The 24,816-nt window shown below is 45.8% G+C and overlaps 1 protein-coding gene across 1 annotated transcript in view; it reads right to left on the minus strand.

Annotated features, from left to right (window-relative positions):
- LOC127922933 (serine/threonine-protein kinase ULK4-like) overlaps positions 1–24,344 on the minus strand; it is a 67,355-nt gene extending 43,011 nt beyond the window's left edge. Inside the window, exons 1-2 of the mRNA XM_052506934.1 lie at positions 24,330–24,344; positions 15,612–15,797 (exon numbers count right to left, since the gene is read on the minus strand). Of these exons, the coding sequence (XP_052362894.1) occupies positions 15,612–15,797; positions 24,330–24,332 (189 nt within the window). The 5' untranslated portion in view covers positions 24,333–24,344. The remainder of the gene's footprint in view (positions 1–15,611; positions 15,798–24,329) is intronic.
- Positions 24,345–24,816: the final 472 nt, after the last annotated feature.

Genomic DNA, 24,816 nt, shown 5'->3' on the forward strand with positions numbered 1-24,816 from the left:
ATTTAGAACAGAGCCAGAGAGCTCAGCTCACCATATAATATGAAGCACCCAATACACTCATTACACCCGACAGTGCTGCCTGTCCTACGGTCTGTCCACTCCAATGGAGCCTCCGCTGCCTATCCTACGGTCTGTCCACTCCAATGGAGCCTCCGCTGCCTATCCTACGGTCTGTCCACTCCAATGGAGCCTCCGCTGCCTGTCCTACGGTCTGTCCACTCCAATGGAGCCTCCGCTGCCTGTCCTACGGTCTGTCCACTCCAATGGAGCCTCCGCTGCCTGTCCTACGGTCTGTCCACTCCAATGGAGCCTCCGCTGCCTGTCCTATGGTCTGTCCACTCCAATGGAGCCTCCGCTGCCTATCCTACGGTCTGTCCACTCCAATGGAGCCTCCGCTGCCTATCCTACGGTCTGTCCACTCCAATGGAGCCTCCGCTGCCTGTCCTACGGTCTGTCCACTCCAATGGAGCCTCCGCTGCCTATCCTACGGTCTGTCCACTCCAATGGAGCCTCCGCTGCCTATAAAACGGTCTGTCCACTCCAATGGAGCCTCCCTGCCTATCCTACGGTCTGTCCACTTCAATGGAGCCCAAGCTGCCTGTCCTACGGTCTGTCCACTCCAATGGAGCCTCCGCTGCCTGTCCTACGGTCTGTCCACTCCAATGGAGCCTCCGCTGCCTGTCCTACGGTCTGTCCACTCCAATGGAGCCTCCGCTGCCTATCCTACGGTCTGTCCACTCCAATGGAGCCTCCGCTGCCTGTCCTACGGTCTGTCCACTCCAATGGAGCCTCCGCTGCCTGTGCACGGTCTGTCCACTTCAATGGAGCCTCCGCTGCCTGTCCTATGGTCTGTCCACACCCAATGGAGCCTCCGCTGCCTGTCCTACGGTCTGTCCTCCAATGGAGCCTCCGCTGCCTGTCCTACGGTCTGTCCACTCCAATGGAGCCTCCGCTGCCTATCCTGATGAACGGTCAAGTCCACTCCAATGGAGCCTCCGCTGCCTATCCTACGGTCTGTCCACTTCAATGGAGCCTGGTGCCTATCCTACGGTCTGTCCACTTCAATGGAGCCTCAAGACTGGCCTAGATACGGTCTGTCCACTTGATGAGCCTCCGCTGCCTATCCTACGGTCTGTCCACAATGGAGCCTCCGCTGCCTATCCTACGATCAATGGAGCCTCCGCTGCCTATCCTACGGTCTGTCCACTCCAATGGAGCCTCCGCTGCCATCCTACGGTCTGTCCACTCCAATGGAGCCTCCGCTGCCTATCCTACGGTCTGTCCACCAATGGAGCCTCCGCTGCCTGTCCTAGGGTGGTCTGTCCAACCAATGGAGCCTCAAGCTGCCTATCCTACGGTCTGTCCACTCCAATGGAGCCTCCGCTGCCTATCCTACGGTCTGTCCACTCCAATGGAGCCTCCAAGCTGCCATCCTACGGTTGTCCACTTCAATGGAGCCTCCGCTGCCTATCCAAGACGGTCTGTCCACTTCAATGGAGCCTCCGCTGAATCCTACGATGTCCACTCCAATGGAGCCTCATTCGCTGCCTATCCTACGGTCTGTTGGTCCAATGGAGCCTCCAAGAAGACAGGTCTGTCCACTCCAATGGAGTAGCATTACGGTCTGTCCATGAACCAATGCCTGTCAAGCCCAAACTCATTTCACACTATTGAGATGAAAAACAAGACTGGTGCAGATAGGGTAGCGTTGGTCCAAACCCGATGAACAAGAAGACTGGTGCAGATAGGGTGGCGTTGGTCCAAACCTTGATGAACACCAAGACTGGTGCAGATAGGGTAGCATTGGTCCAAACCTTGATGAACACCAAGACTGGTGCAGATAGGGTGGTGTTGGTCCAAACCTTGATGAACACCAAGACTGGTGCAGATAGGGTAGCATTGGTCCAAACCCGATGAACAAGAAGACTGGTGCAGATAGGGTAGCATTGGTCCAAACCCGATGAACAAGAAGACTGGTGCAGATAGGGTAGCATTGGTCCAAACCCGATGAACAAGAAGACTGGTGCAGATAGGGTGGCGTTGGTCCAAACCTTGATGAACACCAAGACTGGTGCAGATAGGGTAGCATTGGTCCAAACCTTGATGAACACCAAGACTGGTGCAGATAGGGTGGTGTTGGTCCAAACCTTGATGAACACCAAGACTGGTGACAGATAGCCGAGGTGTTGGTCCAAACCTGATGAACACCAAGACTGGTGCAGATAGGGTGGTGTTGGTCCAAACCTTGATGAACACCAAGACTGGTGCAGATAGGGTGGCGTTGGTCCAAACCTTGATGAACACCAAGACTGGTGCAGATAGGGTGGTGTTGGTCCAAACCTTGATGAACACCAAGACTGGTGCAGATAGGGTGGTGTTGGTCCAAACCTTGATGAACACCAAGACTGGTGCAGATAGGGTGGTGTTGGTCCAAACCTTGATGAACACCAAGACTGGTGTAGATAGGGTGGTGTTGGTCCAAACCTTGATGAACACCAAGACTGGTGCAGATAGGGTGGCGTTGGTCTAAACCTTGATGAACACCAAGACTGGTGTAGATAGGGTGGTGTTGGTCCAAACCTTGATGAACACCAAGACTGGTGCAGATAGGGTGGTGTTGGTCCAAACCTTGATGAACACCAAGACTGGTGCAGATAGGGTGGTGTTGGTCCAAACCTTGATGAACACCAAGACTGGTGTAGATAGGGTGGCGTTGGTCCAAACCTTGATGAACACCAAGACTGGTGTAGATAGGGTGGTGTTGGTCCAAACCTTGATGAACACCAAGACTGGTGTAGATAGGGTGGTGTTGGTCCAAACCTTGATGAACACCAAGACTGGTGCAGATAGGGTGGTGTTGGTCCAAACCTTGATGAACACCAAGACTGGTGTAGATAGGGTGGCGTTGGTCCAAACCTTGCATTCTTGACTCCCACACCCATCTTTCATTGCGCCACATTTTAAACTGCCACAGATGCATTTGCTCACTGATGTAGCCTACATTCAAGGGCATGCACATTCACATGTTCAGATGAAGACAAGCCAGAAGAACACACACTGCCGCTGCGTAGGCCTCCACTTCATTCTCTACGGCGCACTTTCATCACAGCACTTTTTAGTTGAACACAAAAGGGGGTCAAAGCAGCCAGGCTCTTTCTCCCTTACGCCCACCAGGGCAGGTGTTCTCAGGCGGGAAATACAGACTCAAACAACAACAACAACAACAACAACGCCTGTCTGCCAAATGACAGCCCATCTCTGATTCTGCATCCTAATGACTAACAAGGCTAATTAAGCTGTAGCGTTAATGGTAATTCCAGTGTGTGTGCGTGTGTGTAATTCCAGCTCAGCCCCATGATCAGACCATCACAGAGAAAAAAGGAGGGATTTAGTGAACAACACAATGGTGAGCCCAGATATACATTTTAAATGACTTGCCAGGGAACCAGGGAATGATGAAACACAATCTGTTAAGAGTTTCTCCACAGATTAGAGGTTCTATACATCCACCCACTCTTCTCCATAGGAAGGAAGGATTGGGAGAGCTTAAGACCACACAGAACTGGCGCTAGACCAACAGACTTAATATGAATATGTCCATACAGCAGTACAGCTATCTGTCCATTTAAAAAAGCAGCTTAACTACAGTACAAAACAAGCATTGAATCACAACAAATGTCTGGTTTGGTTCCAATTGAGGAAGCACAACAACTGCTATAAGTATACTACCATACCAACGCTGCTGCATCCCCATATTTCCATGTTACAGCTACTTACAGACAGACTCACTGCTGAGCCACACGATGTTACAGCTACTTACAGACAGACTCACTGCCGAGCCACACAATGTTACAGCTACTTGCAGACAGACTCACTGCCGAGCCACACGATGTTACAGCTACTTACAGACAGACTCACTGCCGAGCCACACGATGTTACAGCTACTTACAGACAGACTCACTGCCGAGCCACACGATGTTACAACTACTTACAGACAGACTCACTGCCGAGCCACACGATGTTACAGCTACTTACAGACAGACTCACTGCCGAGCCACACGATGTTACAGCTACTTACAGACAGACTCACTGCCGAGCCACACGATGTTACAGCTACTTACAGACAGACTCACTGCCGAGCCACACGATGTTACAGCTACTTACAGACAGACTCACTGCCGAGCCACACGATGTTACAACTACTTACAGACAGACTCACTGCCGAGCCACACGATGTTACAACTACTTACAGACAGACTCACTGCCGAGCCACACGATGTTACAACTACTTACAGACAGACTCACTGCCGAGCCACACGATGTTACAACTACTTACAATCCTTATCCCAGTCTGCTGCTCCCACATGCTTCAACAGGGCCACCATTGTTCCTGTTCCCAAGAAAGCTAAGGTAACTGAGCTAAATGACTATCGTCCTGTAGCACTCACTTCCGTCATCATGAAGTGCTTTGAGAGACCAGTCAAGGACCATATCACCTCCACCCTACCTGACACCCTAGACCCACTCCAATATGCTTACCGCCCCAATAGGTCCACAGACGATGCAATCGCAATCACACTGCACACTGCCCTAACCCTTCTGGACAAGCGGAATACCTATGTAAGAATGCTGTTCATCGACTACAGCTCAGCATTTAACACCATAGTACCCTCCAAACTTGTCATTAAGCTCGAGACCCCGGGTCTTGACCCCGCCCTGTGCAACTGGGTCCTGGACTTCCTGACGGGCCGCCCCCAGGTGGTGAGGGTAGGAAACAATATCTCCACCCCGCGGATCCTCAACACTGGGGCCCCACAAGGGTGCATTCTCAGCCCTCTCCTGATCTCCCTGTTCACCCATGACTCTGCGTGGCCATGCATGCCTCCAACTCAATCATCAAGTTTGCAGGCGACTCTACAGTGGTAGGCTTGATTACCAACAACGACGAGACGGCCTACAGGGAGGAGGTGAGGGCCCTCGGAGTGTGGTGTCAGGAAAGTAACCTCACACTCAACGTCAACAAAACAAAGGAGATGATTGTGGACTTCAGGAAACAGCAGAGGGAGCACCCCCCTATCCACATCAACGGGACAGTAGTGGGGAAGGTGGAAAGTTTTAAGTTCCTCGGCGTACACATCACGGACAAACTAAATGATCCACCCACACAGACAGCGTGGTGAAGAAGGCGCAGCAGCGCCTCTTCAACCTCAGGAGGCTGAAGAAATTCGGCTTGTCACCAAAAACACTCCCAAACGTTTCACCGCGTGGTACGGCACAACGCATCACCGGGGGCAAACTACCTGCCCTCCAGGACGCCTAGACCACCCGATGTCACAGGAAGGCCAAAAAGATCATCAAGGACAACAACCACCCGAGCCACTGCCTGTTCACCCCGCTATCATCCAGAAGGCGAGGTCAGTACAGGTGCATCAAAGCAGGGACTGAGAGACTGAAAAACAGCTTCTATCTCAAGGCCATCAGACTGTTAAACAGCCATCACTAACTTTGAGTGGCTGCTTCCAACATACTGATTCATCTCTAGTCACTTTAATAATGAACAATTGATGTAGTAAATGTATCACTAGTCACTTTAAACAATGCCACTTTATATAATGTCTACATATCCTACATTACTCATCTCATATGTATATACTGTACTCTATACCATCTACTGCATCTTGCCTATGCCGTTCGGCCATCGCTCATTCATATATATTTATGTACATATTCTTATTCATTCCTTTACACTTGTGTGTGTAAGGCAATTGTTGTGAAATTGTTAGATTACTTGTTAGATATTACTGCATGGTCGGAACTAGAAGCACAAACATTTCGCTACATTTGCATTAACATCTACTGACCATGTGTATGTGACAAATAAAATTGGATTTGATTTAGACAGACTCACTACCGTGCCATCCTCTGTTACAGCTACTTACACAGACACACTCACTGCCGTGCCATCCTCTGTTACAGCTACTTACACAGACAGACTCACTGCAGTGCCATCCTCTGTTACAGCTACTTACACAGACAGACTCACAGTGCCATCCTCTGTTACAGCTACTTACACAGACACTCACCCATGCCCTCTGTTACAGCTACTTACACAGATCGTGCCATCCTCTGTTACAGCTACTTCACTCACTACCGTGCCATCCTCTGTTACAGCTACTTACACAGACAGACTCACTGCTACCAGTGCCATCCTCTGTTACAGCTACTTACACAGACAGACTCACACTGCCATCCTCTGTTACAGCTACTTACACAGACAGACTCACTACCGTGCCATCCTCTGTTACAGCTACTTACACAGACAGACTCACTGCAGTGCCATCCTCTGTTACAGCTACTTACACAGACACTCACTACCATGCCATCCTCTGTTACAGCTACTTACAGACAGACATCCTCTGTTACAGCTACTTACACAGACAGACTCACTCACCGTGCCATCCTCTGTTACAGCTACTTACACAGCTATCCTCTGTTACAGCTACTTACACAGACACTCACTACCGTGCCATCCTCTGTTACAGCTGTTACAGACACTCACTACCGTGCCATCCTCTGTTACAGCTACTTACACAGACTCACTACCGTGCCATCCTCTGTTACAGCTACTTACACAGAGACTCACTGCAGTGCCATCCTCTGTTACAGCTACTTACACAGACACTCACTACCATGCCATCCTCTGTTACAGCTACTTACACAGACAGACTCACTACCGTGCCATCCTCTGTTACAGCTACTTACACAGAGACTCACTACCGTGCCATCCTCTGTTACAGCTACTTACACAGACAGACTCACTACCGTGCCATCCTCTGTTACAGCTACTTACACAGAGACTCACTACCGTGCCATCCTCTGTTACAGCTACTTACACAGACAGACTCACTACCGTGCCATCCTCTGTTACAGCTACTTACACAGAGACTCACTACTCGTGCCATCCTCTGTTACAGCTACTTACACAGACAGACTCACGTGCCATCCTCTGTTACAGCTACTTACACCACTCCTCTGTTACAGCTACTTACACAGACAGACTCACTACCGTGCCATCCTCTGTTACAGCTACTTACACAGAGACTCACTACCGTGCCATCCTCTGTTACAGCTACTTACACAGAGACTCACTACCGTGCCATCCTCTGTTACAGCTACTTACACAGACAGACTCACTACACAGAGACTGCCATCCTCTGTTACAGCTACTTACACAGAGACTCACTACCGTGCCATCCTCTGTTACAGCTACTTACACAGACAGACTCACTACCGTGCCATCCTCTGTTACAGCTACTTACACAGAGACTCACTACCGTGCCATCCTCTGTTACAGCTACTTACACAGACAGACTCACTGCCGTGCCATCCTCTGTTACAGCTACTTACACAGACAGACTCACTGCTGTGCCATCCTCTGTTACAGCTACTTACACAGACAGACTCACTACCGTGCCATCCTCTGTTACAGCTACTTACACAGAGACTCACTACCGTGCCATCCTCTGTTACAGCTACTTACACAGAGACTCACTACCGTGCCATCCTCTGTTACAGCTACTTACACAGAGACTCACTGCCGTGCCATCCTCTGTTACAGCTACTTACACAGAGACTCACTACCGTGCCATCCTCTGTTACAGCTACTTACACAGAGACTCACTACCGTGCCATCCTCTGTTACAGCTACTTACACAGAGACTCACTACCGTGCCATCCTCTGTTACAGCTACTTACACAGACAGACTCACTACCGTGCCATCCTCTGTTACAGCTACTTACACAGAGACTCACTACCGTGCCATCCTCTGTTACAGCTACTTACACAGAGACTCACTACCGTGCCATCCTCTGTTACAGCTACTTACACAGAGACTCACTACCGTGCCATCCTCTGTTACAGCTACTTACACAGAGACTCACTACCGTGCCATCCTCTGTTACAGCTACTTACACAGAGACTCACTACCGTACCATCCTCTGTTACAGCTACTTACACAGAGACTCACTACCGTGCCATCCTCTGTTACAGCTACTTACACAGAGACTCACTACCGTGCCATCCTCTGTTACAGCTACTTACACAGAGACTCACTGCCGTGCCATCCTCTCTACAGTTACACAGACTCACTACCATGCCATCCTCTGTTACAGCTACTTACACAGACTCACTCACTACCGTGCCATCCTCTGTTACAGCTACTTACACAGAGACTCACTGCCGTGCCATCCTCTGTTACAGCTACTTACACAGAGACTCACTACCGTGCCATCCTCTGTTACAGCTACTTACACAGAGACTCACTCCTCTGTTACAGCCATCCTCTGTTACAGCTACTTACACAGACACTCACTACCGTGCCATCCTCTGTTACAGCTACTTACACAGAGACTCACTACCGTGCCATCCAAGACAAAGCAACAGTGGTGGAGTAGCAAGGTCTTTATTTTAGTGTGATATATTATTCACAATGCTAGGAACACACTGCAGCTCATTAGTAGAGAGGGTAAAGGAGATAGCAGGAGAAGACCTCGGGTTGGATCCGTCTTCACGGAGCAAGAGGAGTGTCCAGAGACTACGGCCTGTAAATTGTTAATAAACTTTCATTGAGCGGGAGAGCAGCGAGAGAGCAGCGCAGAGTATAGTAACATGTCTGATGATAAATTAGCCCCGGGGCCCCTTGTTAAAGTCAGATAGAGCCAGGTGCAAGGTTTAGCTGTAATAGGGTAACCTGACATGTGTTATACAGCCGTTATAGTTGTGGGCTGAGCTGTTCTCTTCTGTGTTGAACTGTGATGTTCTGCTTTTCATAGACTCCTGTCATGTCTGCACCCTAACACAAGGCCATTGTGTTCTGGAACTGTTGCTCCTATAAAATAACTGTTGTGTAAACAACATGATTGTATTTTCAGCCCTCCTCTATATGAGGGACCATCTCCCTAGTGAGTTCTTCCCTGACTGTAAATCAGACAGATCTCCCTCATAGCTGCTTGTATTAAATATTTGTATATTATACCTTAAATAGTCTCTGCCTAAATCTTTGGGATTGAGTTATCCATTATCCACAACAAAATATAGCTTGCATTTTATAATAGATTAAAGACTTTTGTTACACATCACCATAGTGATATGAATATTGTTTTGCAATTTTCCATCACAAAGAGCAGGCTAAATTAGGTGAAGGTTAATTTGGAAAGACTAAATTGAAAGGTCAGTCTATCTACTGCTATAATGTGAAATAAAGTTTTCATGAGTCTTCATACTTTACTGACAGCTACAGTTTACCAAATCAATAAAACTGCTGCATTAAAAAGTACAAGGTGGCATGTTAACCTGCCACAGCTTGGACTGGATAAAGGAGAATGAGATAGCTTTAAGGCAGAAGATACAGCAATATAACAGGTTTTAAATATATATCTGGCTTAGCCTGAGGGTTTTGTGTTGTAAATTGTATAGCGCAGCATGGCAGGTATTTCTATACGGGTGATGACTCACTTTGTCAGAAAATGAATTGAACCTGAATGAAGCAATCAAGGATCATGTCTTGTAGAATGTAGCCTGAATCTATAATACATCATGTCCTGTAGAATGTAGCCTGTATCTATAATACATCATGTCCTGTAGAATGTAGCCTGTATCTATAATACATCATGTCCTGTAGAATGTAGCCTGTATCTATAATACATCATGTCCTGTAGAATGTAGCCTGTATCTATAATACATCATGTCCTGTAGAATGTAGCCTGTATCAAACATCATGTCCTGTAGAATGTAGCCTGTATCTATAATACATCATGTCCTGTAGAATGTAGCCTGTATCTATAATACATCATGTCCTGTAGAATGTAGCCTGTATCTATAATACACAAACATCATGTCCTGTATAATGTAGCCTGTATCATCATGTCCTGTAGAATGTAGCCTGTATCTATAATACTGTATCATGTCCTGTAGAATGTAGCCTGTATCTATAATACACAAACATCATGTCCTGTAGAAAACATCATGTCCTGTAGAATGTAGCCTGTATCTATAATACATGTCCTGTAGAATGTAGCCTGTATCTATAATACATCATGTCCTGTAGAATGTAGCCTGTATCTATAATACATCATGTCCTGTAGAATGTAGCCTGTATCTATAATACATCATGTCTATAATATCATCATGTCCTGTAGAATGTAGCCTGCCTGTATCTATAATACATCATGTCCTGTAGAATGTAGCCTGTATCTATAATCCATGTCCTGTAGAATGTAGCCTGTATCTATAATACACAAACATCATGTCCCTGTAAAATGTAGCCTGTATCTATATCTATAATATCATCATGTCCTGTAGAATGTAGCCTGTATCTATAATACATCATGTCCTGTAGAATGTAGCCTGTATCTATAATACATCATGTCCTGTAGAATGTAGCCTGTATCTATAATACATCATGTCCTGTAGAATGTAGCCTGTATCTATAATACACAAACATCATGTCCTGTAGAATGTAGCCTGTATCTATAATACATGTCCTGTAGAATGTAGCCTGTATCTATAATACATCATGTCCTGTAGAATGTAGCCTGTATCTATAATACATCATGTCCTGTAGAATGTAGCCTGTATCTATAATACATCATGTCCTGTAGAATGTAGCCTGTATCTATAATACATGTCCTGTAAAATGTAGCCTGTATCTATAATACATCATGTCCTGTAGAATGTAGCCTGTATCTATAATACATCATGTCCTGTAGAATGTAGCCTGTATCTATAATACATCATGTCCTGTAGAATGTAGCCTGTATCTATAATCTAGAATAGCCTGTATCTATAATACATCATGTCCTGTAGAATGTAGCCTGTATCTATAATACATCATCATGTCCTGTAGAATGTAGCCTGTATCTATAATACATCATGTCCTGTAGAATGTAGCCTGTATCTATAATACATCATGTCCTGTAGAATGTAGCCTGTATCTATAATACATCATGTCCTGTAGAATGTAGCCTGTATCTATAATACATCATGTCCTGTAGAATGTAGCCTGTATCTATAATACATCATGTCCTGTAGAATGTAGCCTGTATCTATAATACATCATGTCCTGTAGAATGTAGCCTGTATCTATAATACATCATGTCCTGTAGAATGTAGCCTGTATCTATAATACATCATGTCCTGTAGAATGTAGCCTGTATCTATAATACATCATGTCCTGTAGAATGTAGCCTGTATCTATAATACATCATGTCCTGTAGAATGTAGCCTGTATCTATAATACATCATGTCCTGTAGAATGTAGCCTGTCATCTATAATACATCATGTCCTGTAGAATGTAGCCTGTATCTATAATACATCATGTCCTGTAGAATGTAGCCTGTATCTATAATACATCATGTCCTGTAGAATGTAGCCTGTATCTATAATACATCATGTCCTGTAGAATGTAGCCTGTATCTATAATACATCATGTCCTGTAGAATGTAGCCTGTATCTATAATACATCATAGAATGTAGCCTGTATCATCATGTCCTGTAGAATGTAGCCTGTATCTATAATACATCATGTCCTGTAGAATGTAGCCTGTACATCATGTCCTGTAGAATGATCAGCCTGTATCTATAATACATCATGTCCTGTAGAATGTAGCCTGTATCTATAATACATATCCTGTAGAATGTAGCCTGTATCTATAATACAGAATGTATAATAATACATCATGTCCTGTAGAATGTAGCCTGTATCTATAATCTATGCGGGTACATCATGTCATGTCCTACATCATGTAGAATGTAGCCTGTATCTATAATACATCATGTCCTGTAGAATGTAGCCTGTATCTATAATACATCATGTCCTGTAGAATGTAGCCTGTATCTATAATACATCATGTCCTGTAGAATGTAGCCTGTATCTATAATACATCATGTCCTGTAGAATGTAGCCTGTATCTATAATACATCATGTCCTGTAGAATGTAGCCTGTATCTATAATACATCATGTCCTGTAGAATGTAGCCTGTATCTATAATACATCATGTCCTGTAGAATGTAGCCTGTATCTATAATACATCATGTCCTGTAGAATGTAGCCTGTATCTATAATACATCATGTCCTGTAGAATGTAGCCTGTATCTATAATACATCATGTCCTGTAGAATGTAGCCTGTATCTATAATACATGTCATGTCCTGTAGAATGTAGCCTGTATCTATAATACATCATGTCCTGTAGAATGTAGCCTGTATCTATAATACATCATGTCCTGTCAGCCTGTCTATAAGAATGTCCTGTAGAATGTAGCCTGTATCTATAATACATCATGTCCTGTAGAATGTAGCCTGTATCTATAATACATCATGTCCATGTAGAATGTAGCCTGTATCTATAATACATCATGAATCCTGTATCTAGAATGTAGCCTGTATCTATAATACACAAACCGTCCAACTAAGAAAATAAAAACACATAGACACTGTAGGCACTTAAAGGAAAACTCTTTCCCAAAACTAACTTTTGGTAAAATGCATCATACTGGCAGACAGCACCACAAATGACCACTATATTACATCAGTGACTCAAGAGAATGTGATGGCTCTTTTCTACACATCTTAGAAAAAACGTGCTTTCTAGGACAGATGCTAAAAGGGTTCTTTGGCTGTCCCCATAGGATAACCAGGTTTGAAGATCACATTTTGGTTCCAGGTAGAACCCTTTTGAGTTTCATGTAGAACCCTCGATGGAAAGGGTCCTACCTAGAACCATAAAGGGTTCTACCTGGAACCAAAAAGGGTTCTCCTATGGGGACAGCCAAAGAACCCTTTTGGAACCTTTTTTAAAAAGATTGTAAGGTTCGAAGATCCAGTGGTGGGCTGTATTACTGCTACATGAAGTGGATGGTGGGGTGAGGACAGAGAGGAGGCAGAGAGAAGTCTGGTCTACAGCCCGAGGGATTCCTGCTGTGGAAGGCAACAGGCTGACAGGTGAGAAACCACAGGACATCAATGAGAGAGAAAAAGAGAGTGAGAGAGAGAAGGAAGGAAGGAGGGGGTAAAAGTGAAAGAGAAAAGGAGAGAGAGCAGGTTGGTTAACACAGTAATGAGGTGAAGGGGCACTCGCCACAAAATGACGTCTTCTCTTTCTCCTCTGTCACTCAGACCCTTCACTCCTCCTCTCTACCCATCTTCTGCTGGCTACTGACTACCTTACCTCTCCTCCCCAATACAAGCATTACATAGATAGTATAGACACAGACCAGTCAACAATATGTGAATCCCAAATGGCACCCTATTCCCTATAAAGTACAGCAATTCTTTCCAGAGCATTTACCCTTGGATGGTTTACAATTATCTTAACAATGTCCTTAGCAGAGCTTCAGTTGAAATGTAAAGGTTGGGAGTTGCTTGGCAACAAACCTAATATCAAACATCACTCTCTTTCTTCCTGCCCAGAGGCTCCTTTGAAAATCTCCCATTTCCCAACTAATTGCTTTCATACTGATATCAAAAAGCAATGTCTCACGGTGTTGTTATCCATTACATTCAGTCATCAGTCAGGTTGAAGACACTTTTGAGACATATCAAAAAGCCTGAACATACAACCAGACCACAATATCAATTCATGGTCCCCGATAATGTAAGTAACTGCATAGGCTCACATCACATAAGTGCATTGTAGTCTGGGTATCTGAGCTGAACCAACAGGTTAAAGACTGTTTCAAATAATGCATCAATTAAAGCAGAAAACAGTGAGTGAAGTGATGACATTCCTGAAGCCCAATCACTGTAACTGTGGCTCCTGTACAGTATTACTTCCATATTTCTCACTTCTTTGTTCACAGGAGTTATTTTGGAATGGATAGTCCCCCGATTTCCCACCCCCATAGGAGAGAGAGAGACAACAAGGCAGGCTTGAGGTCAGCTGCCCTGCCATTCCTCCAGGCCAGCTCTGAATCACTCCCCACCACAAACACTGGAACAACAGTACAGTTCGTGGCCCCCAGCCACCCGACCTATTCAGTAAAGAAGAACATACACACAAGCGTACGCACACATGAACACACACACACAAACTGGCTCTCTCTTCCTTTAATCGCTCTTTCCTCTCTCTTTCGAGGTGCTGCTGACACCTCTACTCCTACTACTACTGCTACCACTGCTGCTACTACTGCTACTACTGCTGCTACTACTGCTAGCTACTTGGATGGTTTACTAACAATGTCCTTACAGACTGCTACTACACTATACTACTCCTACTACCACTCTACTACTGCTACCACTGCTACTACTGCTGCTACTACTGCTACTACACTATCAAAAAGCAATGTCTCACTATCCTACATTCAGTCATCACTGCTACTTTTGAGACTGCTACTACTGCTGCATAGGATAATAAGTGCATTGTAGTCTGGGTATCTGACTGCTATGCTAGCCCAATCACTGTAACACTACTACTACTACTGTTTCAAATAATGCTGCTACTACTGCTACCCACTACACTGCTATACTACTCCTACTACCCAATCACTACTGGCTACTGCTACCAGTACTACTTCCTATTTCTCACTACTTTGTTCACAGGAGTTACTAATGGATAGTCCCCCGATTTACTACCCCCCTACTGACTACAACTGCTAGGTCAGCTGCCCTGCCATTACCTCCAGGCTAGCTCTGAATCACTCCCTACCACTACACTGGAACAACTGTACAGTTTGCCCCCAGCCACACTAAAGAAGAACATACACACTGCTACGCACACTGCTACTACAAACTGGCTCTACTCTTCCTACTACTCTTTCCCTCTCTCTTTAGGTGCTGCTGACACCTGCTACTACTACTACTACTGCTATACTACTGCTACTACTACTACTACTGCTACGACTGCTACTACACTATACTACTCCTACTACTACTGCTGCTACTACTGCTACTACACTATACTACTCCTACTACCACTGCTACTACTGCTACTACTACTACTGCTACTACTCCTACTACTACTGCTACGACTGCTACTACACTATACTACTCCTACTACTACTACTGCTACTACTGCTACTACACTATACTACTCCTACTACCACTGCTACTACTGCTACCCATTGCTACTACTGCTGCTACTACTGCTACTACACTATACTACTCCTACTGCTACCACTGCTACCCACTGCTACTACTACTGCTGCTACCCACTGCTACTACTGCTGCTACTACTACTGCTGCTGCTGCTTCTACTACTGCTACTACTACTACTGCTACTGCTGCTACTAATGCTACTACACTATACTACTCCTACTACTACTGCTACCACTGCTACTATTGCTACCACTGCTACTACTACTGCTACTAATACTACTACTACTACTGCTACTCCTACCACTGCTACTACTACTGCTGCTGCTACTACTACTACTACTACTACTACTACTACTACTACTACTACTACTACTACTACTACTACTACTACTGCTACTACTACTACTACTACTACTACTACTACTACTGCTAATACTGCTACTACTACTGCTACTATTATAACACAGTAGTATCTTAAGCTGTAACTAGTGCTATAGGTGGGAGGGTTCTCTACTCACCAGGCGTTTGATGATACGGAGCAGTAGTCTGTGTTGTTTAGGTTGGGTCTGGAGCTGCAGCGCGTGGCTGAGGCTCTGGAGGTTCAGGGGGCTGAGGGAGTCAGGGCTGTCCCCTCCATACAGCTGCATCAGCAGGGACAGGCACTGACTGGTCTCCTCATACACCTCCGCATCCTCACACGGCAGCTACATAACAGGGAACACACACAAAGACAACTGAATATTCTTTATTTATTATTATTATTTTTTCTCCCCAATTTCGTGGTATCCAATTGTTTTAGTAGCTACTATCTTGTCTCATCGCTACAACTCCCGTACAGGCTCGGGAGAGACGAAGGTTGAAGGTCATGCGTCCTCCGATACACAACCCAACCAAGCCGCACTGCTTCTTAACACAGCGCGCATCCAACCTGGAAGCCAGCCGCACCAATGTGTCGGAGGAAACACCGTGCACCTGGCAACCTTGGTTAGCGCGCACTGCACCCGGCCCGCCACAGGAGTCGCTGGTGCGCGATGAGACAACCCTACCGGCCAAACCCTCCCTAACCCAGACGACGCTAGGCCAATTGTGCGTCGCCCCACGGACCACCCGGTCGCGGCCGGTTACGACAGAGCCTGGGCGCGAACTCAGAGTCAACTGAATATTATTAAGATGTGCCGGGGCTACCAAAAGTTCTCCAGGAATGGGGTGCTCATCTGGGATAGCTTTCTGCAATACTTCTACGCAACACAAGACCAGTCGTGTTAATTAATTATGGTTACTGCTTTTATACAACTGTTCTATTCAGCTCTACTGTACTTTATTTTCAGAAAGTCTTTTGGTTTCTGCTCTTAGAGAAATGTCAACCTTGACACCTGTAATGAGATAACACAATGTAAACCACTGTGATGTGATTAGACTGACTCATCATCACCTGGTCCTGTGTATAATCACCAAACCACTTCTGCTAACTACAGTAGTGGAAGCTGTGAGGGGAGGACGGCTCGTAATAATGGCTGGGATGGAGTAGAATACCATTCCATTTATTCCATTCCAGCCATTATTATGAGCTGTTCTTCCCTCCCCTTCCACTGACCTACAGCCTAGCCACCAGCAGGCTAAAGACAGCCAAGCCACTAGCATGCTAACTACAGCCTAGCCACCAGCAGGCTAACCACAGCCAAGCCACTAGCAGGCTAAAGACATCCAAGCCACTAACATGCTAACTACAGCCTAGCCACCAGCAGGTTAACGACAGCCAAGCCACCAGCAGGCAAATGACAGCCTAGTCACCAGCAGGCTAACGACAGCCTTGCCACCAGCATGCTAACTACAGCCTAGCCACCAACAGGCTAACTACAGCCTAGCCACCAGCAGGCTAATGACAGCCAAGCCACCAGCAGGCTAACGACAGCCTAGTCACCAGCAGGCTAACGACAGCCTAGTCACCAGCAGGCTAACGACAGCCTAGCCACCAGCAGGCTAACGACAGCCTAGTCACCAGCAGGCTAACGACAGCCTAGTCACCAGCAGGCTAACGACAGCCTAGCCACTAGCAGGCTAACGACAGCCTAGCCACTAGCAGGCTAACTACAGCCTAGCCACTAGCAGGCTAACTACAGCCTAGCCACTAGCAGGCTAACTACAATCTAGCCACTAGCATGCTAACTACAGCCTTGTCAGTCTAGAAAATAACCATTCCAAGAGGTGATAAACATCCCGCTTTAATTTTCACTTTATTCTTTGGTTCAATCTGGTCTCAAACTGGATTTGGTTCCTTCACCATTTCCCTGTCATCATCATCTCTGTATTTCCCTTCTCTTCATGTTGCCAGGTGTCAAATACCACTCATAGTGACAGGCTGCCATGGCAGCGATGAGTGACATATCAATCAGTGGGAGAAATCTCCATTAACTCAGCTGTCTCGTCTTCCCTTCCCTCTTCCATTCCACTTCTTCATACTCTGTAATAAGTGTCTCCGTCCCAAATGGCACCCCATTCCTTATATAGGGCCTGGTCAAAAGTAGTGCACTATAAAGGGAATAGGAATCCATTTGGGACACTCCCTTGCCATGCTGCTATTCCATGGACAGCTCAGCCCATATTGGTGCTGAATAAGAGCCATGATGACGTCTCGGAAGGAGATTTAGAATGTATCCTGAGACTGATAAAAATAACGCAGGTCTGTGCTGAAGGTACATATGGGGGGGGTTACTGTGATAGGCAGTTCCATAGTTTCTGTTCCATTTCTATATTTCTGTGTCAAACAGTACTGACTGACTGATGAAACATCCATGGGAGGACTATCTGTGCAACTAGGTGTAATAGTAGCCTGGTATCATGTCTGGTTGTGCTGTATAGCGAACTCCTATGATCATTATTTGGCAATAACAAACATATGAGTTGGCTATACAAAACAAACAGATGTGGGACCAAGCTAGGTATAGTGGCCCTGCCCTCATGAGAGTGTCTCCTGTTGACATTAGAGGCTAGGAGGCTAGGTATAGTTAGGTATAGTGGCCCTGCCCCAATGAGTGCCTGCTGTGGACATTAGAGGCTAAGGGGTTAGACTAGGGAGCTAGGCTAGGAGGCTAAGCTAGGGAGCGAGCCTAAGGCTAGGGGCTAGGTATAGTGGTCCTGATGAGAGTGCCTGCCGTAGACATTAGAGGCTAGGGAGCTAGGTTAGGTATAGTGGCCCTGCCCTGATGTGTGCCTGCTGTGGACATTAGAGGCTAGGGGTTAGACTAGGGAGCTAGGCTAGGAGCCTAGGGATCTAGTGGGCTAGGTGGGCTAGGCTAGGGGGCTGCTAGGCTAGTGGGCTAGGCTAAGGGGCTAGGCTAGGGGGATAGGCTAGGGGGATAGGGTAGGGGGCTTTGAAGCTTCATCATCGAGTGAGAGAGAGACACACTTTGGGTTATAAGCAATAGACCTTCTATAGGAACCCATCACATCACTGTGACCTAGTAATGAAACTGAGCTCAGCTCAGGGCTTCTCCCTCTAGTCCCCACCCAGTCCTCTATTTCAGTAAAAGCTAAAAGCTAGGGGCGTAATCACTGGGGTTTAGGCTCCTTTCACCGCTGATTCGTTGCTGCCCTCTTCTCCTCTTCCCCAGTCCCATGGGGCTAAGGGGCAAATGAGGAGCTGCCTTGGGAGGGGCGCAGAGAGGGCCTAATCCTGCCCCTTTTGTACGTCGGCCGCCACTCAGCACGAGCCAAATGCCAAAATCCCAAACAATGATCCAGAAAGAGCCCGCCCCCAGGTCTATCCCAAAAGGCCCAGCATTCTAAACTCCCTGCTCAAGCCAAACCCACCACTGAAAGGCTCTTTAGTCTCACTGTGCAGTCCTGTGCTGATAGTATTGTTCAGATGCCAATACTAAGTCAAAACAGACAAGAGTTAACACCTGCTCAGCAGGCTTTACATCAATATCCTGTTTACTCAACAGTGGTAGTAGATGCATCTAAAGAAGGATAAGAAATAACATGCAATGAATCCAATGCATGAAATAAAAGCTATTAAAGTGGGCTGAAAGAGGAGAGGGGAGCAACTAGTGGACTGACGTGTGGCAGTGCTGCCCTCTAATGCTGCCCTCAGAGTGCTGCTGCTGCCCTCAGAGATCTGCTGCTGCCCTCAGAGTGCTGCTGCTGCTGCCTTCAGAGATCTGCTGCTGCCCTCAGAGATCTGCTGCTGCCCTCAGAGTGCTGCTGCTGCCCTCAGAGTTCTGCTGCTGCCCTCAGAGTTCTGCTGCTGCCCTCAGAGTTCTGCTGCTGCCCTCAGAGTTCTGCTGCTGCCCTCAGAGTTCTGCTGCTGCCCTCAGAGTTCTGCTGCTGCCCTCAGAGTTCTGCTGCTGCCCTCAGAGATCTGCTGCTGCCCTCAGAGATCTGCTGCTGCCCTCAGAGTTCTGCTGCTGCCCTCAGAGTGCTGCTGCTGCCCTCAGAGTGCTGCTGCTGCCCTCAGAGTGCTGCTGCTGCCCTCAGAGTTCTGCTGCTGCCCTCAGAGTGCTGCTGCTGCTCTCAGCGTACTGCCCCCATCATGACATAACATACTTCCCCTGCCCTAAACAAATGTATTCATTAACTCACACACGCACACACAGACGCAAACACACACAAACTCTCCCAGGCATACTCTAATTCTTTGTCAGTAAGTAACATTGAGAGGGATCCTGAGGTGTATTTACTAGGACACCGAAGTCTGTATTTAACATGTATTCAATAAGGCCTCTCTCTGCCTCAAAACACATACGTCTTCTTGATGCACTGTGCTGGTGAAGGGCTAGATATATTCATAAACATTCTTCAACATGCGGAGCAAATGTTAATTTACAGTCGCTGTAAAATTGCATATTATCAGGCACAGAGTTTGGGAGCTCATGCTAAATTGTATGTATTTGCATAATTTCCCATAAAATCCTTTGCTATTGCTGTAAAAAGAGGCAGGGTTATATCAGCAGTATAACACTGATTAGAGGTTTGGTTGTCTCCTTCCAAGACATGGCTGTTTTTAGTGTGCAATCTGTTTGTGACAGACCACAAGTGGAGGTCACCGAGAGAGCAGGTTTGTGTTTCAGACCCTGTTGTGACACACTCTGTTCAGCCCCCCCCCCCATAATGACACAACATACTCCCCCTCCCCATAACAAACATATTAATTTACACACACACAAACACACAAACAAAGCCCCAGTCAAACAGAAGCCTATTCAGACAGAGGTTGAGTGTGGTTCAACTGCAGGTCGCTGACTTCCAGACAGGCACATTGTCATGCTCTCAGCTCACTGTTTTTATGCAGAAATATGTTGACACAAGGCTAGCAGTCTGGGCTGCTGGTGCACTGAGTGGTGGTGGTGGTAGTGATTGTGGTGGAGGGAGGTGGGTGGGGCTGGTACAACATTGAGTCACTCCCCCTACGGCTCAGAGGGACAGCTTGGCTGGGCCTGAGACTGGGGCTGTGGAGGTGGATGAATCCTGGGTCTGAGTACAGGCTGTCTCGTGTCTGTGGCCAGGGGTAAACACATAGTGGGCTCCATGCAGCACCACGGGGCGTGCTGGCATAAAGCGTTTAAAAGGCCCTCCCAGTGGGTCTGTTCTCCTATGCCATCTGTGTGATTTACATGGCCAGAGGGGAGGCTTGCATAGTGTTCCTATGTGTGTGTGTTCACTCAGTTCACTCACATGTTATGACAGGGGATATTTTTATCTTTCAGAAATACCAACTGAGAGTATGGTGGACCAGAGGTACTCTAGGGGGAGGCCATATGGTGTGTGTGTACTCTCCCCCATGTGACTCTTTGCTTTGCTATGTGTGTGTACTGTGTAGGAGTGTGGCACTACCATGTGCAACAGATACAACCTGTCCACTGGACAGTCGTCAATCCTTCAAGCCCCTGGTACTTTATGAAGGTGAGTTACCTTGACCTAACCTCAAGGCCAAAGTTAGCCGTGAATGAGAAATACTTTTGAGAAATACGAAGGCCCCGGAAATCCCAAATGCTTTTTATTTTAAGCCTATTTCACAGTGGAATGATGGGGCTAATAATACAATTAACTATGTAATAACCTCAACTCTTCATTTTAAAACGCAGGAGCCATCTATCTCAAGACGCTGTCATCATTATTCATAAATCTATTTCTATAGATTCTTATATCACAGAACCAGCAGAAACCATTAAACACAATGGGTCCTCCATTATTGATGATGCGTTCAGAATCCCCTCCAGTTTATGATGTTGTATCAGCAACAGGTCAAGTTTTCAGGGGCTTGGTCAAAAGTCATGACTGACAATGAAAATATGATTTAATATTGTTTGAAATGAATTATTTCAAGCTGACTATTTGATGTATTATCATAAGACTAGCTACACTCAATTAGAATGGAAATCACATCAAAAATACACTGGGAATGGATCATTACTTTTTCCTAACATATTTGTGTCATGTTGAATAATATTGGCAAAGATGAACCAGCATTTACCTGGCAGTGGCTAGCTCTTCCAAACCCCTTGATCTGAGGGCTCCAGCACTTTTCAAACAACTTATATCAAGTATTTTTGGATATCCTATATAAATACACTGCACTGTTTTTTAAACTGTAATAATAACCCATCCAGTACTAACAGGCAGACAGACAGGTACAGACAGACACAGACAGGTACAAACAGACAGACAGACAGGTACAGACAGACATACATTCGTACAAACAGGCAGACAGACAGGTACAGACATGACACAACATACAAACTCCCCAGACAGACATGTACAGACAGACATACAGTACAAACAGACAGACAAACACAGACAGACCCTCCCAGGTACAAACAGACAGACAGACAGACAGGTACAGACAGACATACAACACAGACAGGTACAGACAGACATACAGGTACAACAGACAGACAGACAGACAGACAGACAGACAGACAGACAGACAGACAGACAGACAGACATACAGGTACAGACAGACATAATGATACAGGTACAGACAGACAGACATACAGGTACAGACAGACAGACCCTACAGGTACAGACAGACATACAGGTACAGACAGACATACAGGTACAAAGACAGACAGACAGGTACAAACAGACATACACAAACAGACAGACAGACAGGTACAAACAGACAGACAGGTACAAACAGACAGACAGACAGACAGACAGGACAGACAAACGACAGGACAGACAGACATACAGGTACAAACAGACAGACAGACAGACAGGTACACAACAGACAGGTACACTGACAGACAGACAGACAGACAGACAGACAGACAGACAGACAGACAGACAGACAGACAGAAGGCTAGCAGTCTTACCTCATGAGCAGTGGTGGTGGTGGTCAGTGATTGTGGTGGAGGGAGGTGGGTGGGGCTGGTCTCTCCCTGGGAGTCAGACAGGTACTCAGACAGACAGCTTGGCTGGGCCTTCAGACAGAACTGTTGAGGTGGACAATCCTGGGTCTATACAGGCTGTTTTGCGTGTCTGTGGCCAGTAAAGACAGACAGCTCCATGCAGCACCACGGGGCGTGCTGGCATAAAAAAGCGTTTAAATGGCAGGTATTATTATATCCCAGTGGGTCTGTTGAGACATACAAACAGCCATCTGTGGACAGACATGGCCAGCGGGGAGGCACACACAGTGTTCCATGTGTGTGTGTTCAGCCAGTTCATCACATCTGCTAAATATTGGCTGAGAGTCTGAGATGAACCAGAGGAGTCTTGTGTGTGTGTACTCTGTGTGTGTGTACTCAGCTTTGCTATGTGGTGTTGTTGATGACTACCAGTGCAACAGTATACAGTCCTGTTAGACAGTCGTCAATCCTTCAAGCCCCTGGTACAGTGAAGGTGATTACCTTGACCAACCTCAAGGCCAGTGTTGCCGTGAATGGAAATACTTTTGAGAAACAGCTGGTCCTGTGGAAAGCAAATGCTTTTTATTTTAAGCCTATTTCACAGTGGAATGATGGGGCTAATAATACAATTAACATGTAATAACCTCAACTCTTCATTTTAAAACAGAGCCATCTATCTCAGACAGCTGTCATGTTATTCATAAATCTATTTCTATAACTTATATTACAGAACCTGTTAGAAACCATTAAACCACAATGTTGTTTAGGTTGATGATAGTAGAATCCAGTATTTAGTGATGTTGTATCAGCTGTAACAGTCAAAAGTTGTTTAAGTTCAGAACACTAGGTTATATGTTGTTCAGACAGTCAATAGGGGAGTCAAAAGTCATGACTGACAATGAAAATAGATTTAATATTGTTTGAAATGAATTATTAGCTGACTATTTGAGTATTATCATAAGACTGTTACACTCAATTAGAATGGAAATCACATCAAAAATACACTGGGAATGGATCATTACTTTTTTCCTAACATATTTGTGTCATGTTGAATAATATTGGCAAAGATGAACAGCATTTACCTGGCAGTGGCAGCTCTTCCACCCCTTGATCTGAGGCTCCAGCACTTTTCAAACAACTTATATCAAGTATTTTTGGATATCCTATATAAATACACTGCACTGTTTTTAGGTTGTAATAACACATCCAGTACTAACAGGCAGACACAGGTACAGACAGTACAGGTACAAACAGACAGTAGCAGTGTACAAACAGGACATACAGGTACAAACAGCAGACAGACAGGTACAGACAGCATACAGTACAAACAGGTTAGACAGACAGAACAGTAAGACAGACAGGTACAGACAGACATACAGGTACAAACAGACAGACAGACAGAACAGACAGACTAGACTGACAGACAGACAGACAGACAGACAGACAGACAGACAGACAGATTACAGTACAGACAGACAGCTGTACAGGTACAGTTTAGACAGACAGGTACAGTACAGACAGACATACAGGTACAGACAGACTGTACAGGTGTTTACAGTTAGTACAGGTAGAACAGTATTACAGTCCTGTACAGACAGACTGTAACAGTGTTACAAAGGTTAGTACAGTAGAACAGTATTACAGTCCTGTACAAACAGCAGTAACAGTGTTGTTTAGGTTAGTACAGTAGAACAGTATTACAGTCCTGACAGACAGCAGTAACAGTGTTGTTTAGGTTAGTACAGTAGAACAGTATTACTAGTCCAGACAGCTGTAGACAGTGTTGTTTAGGACAGACAGTAGAACAGTACAGACAGTCCAGACAGACAGACAGACAGACAGTGTTGTTTAGACAGACAGACAGACAGACATTACTAGTCCTGTTACCATCTGAATGAGCAGGGATGTTTAGTTGTACAGTCAGAACAGGTTTGTTGATGAGCAGGAGCAGTCCTCTGCAGCCTGGGTCTAGTACCTAGAACAGTATCACTAGTCCTGTAGCACACAAGCACACAGTGTTGTTTAGGTTAGTACAGTAGAACAGTAACTGTCCTGTTGACAGCTGTAACAGTGTTGTTTAGGTTCAGTACAGTAAAGAAAACAGAAATCAATAGTCCTGTAGGACAGCTGTAAAACAGTGTTGTTTAGGGGTTAGACAGTACAAACAGTATTACTAGTCCTGTTAGACAGCTGTACAGGCAGTGTTGTTTAGGTTCATACATAGAACAGTATTACTAGTCCTGTTAGACAGCTGTAGCAGTCTTGTTTGGTACAGTAGAACAGTAATACTCGTCCTGTTGGACAGCTGTAACAGTGTTGTTTAGGTTAGTACAGTAGAACAGTATTACTGGTCCTGTTGGACAGCTGTAACAGT

Source organism: Oncorhynchus keta, unplaced genomic scaffold (genome assembly GCF_023373465.1).
Source record: "Oncorhynchus keta strain PuntledgeMale-10-30-2019 unplaced genomic scaffold, Oket_V2 Un_contig_27733_pilon_pilon, whole genome shotgun sequence".
NCBI classification, from domain to species: domain Eukaryota; kingdom Metazoa; phylum Chordata; class Actinopteri; order Salmoniformes; family Salmonidae; genus Oncorhynchus; species Oncorhynchus keta.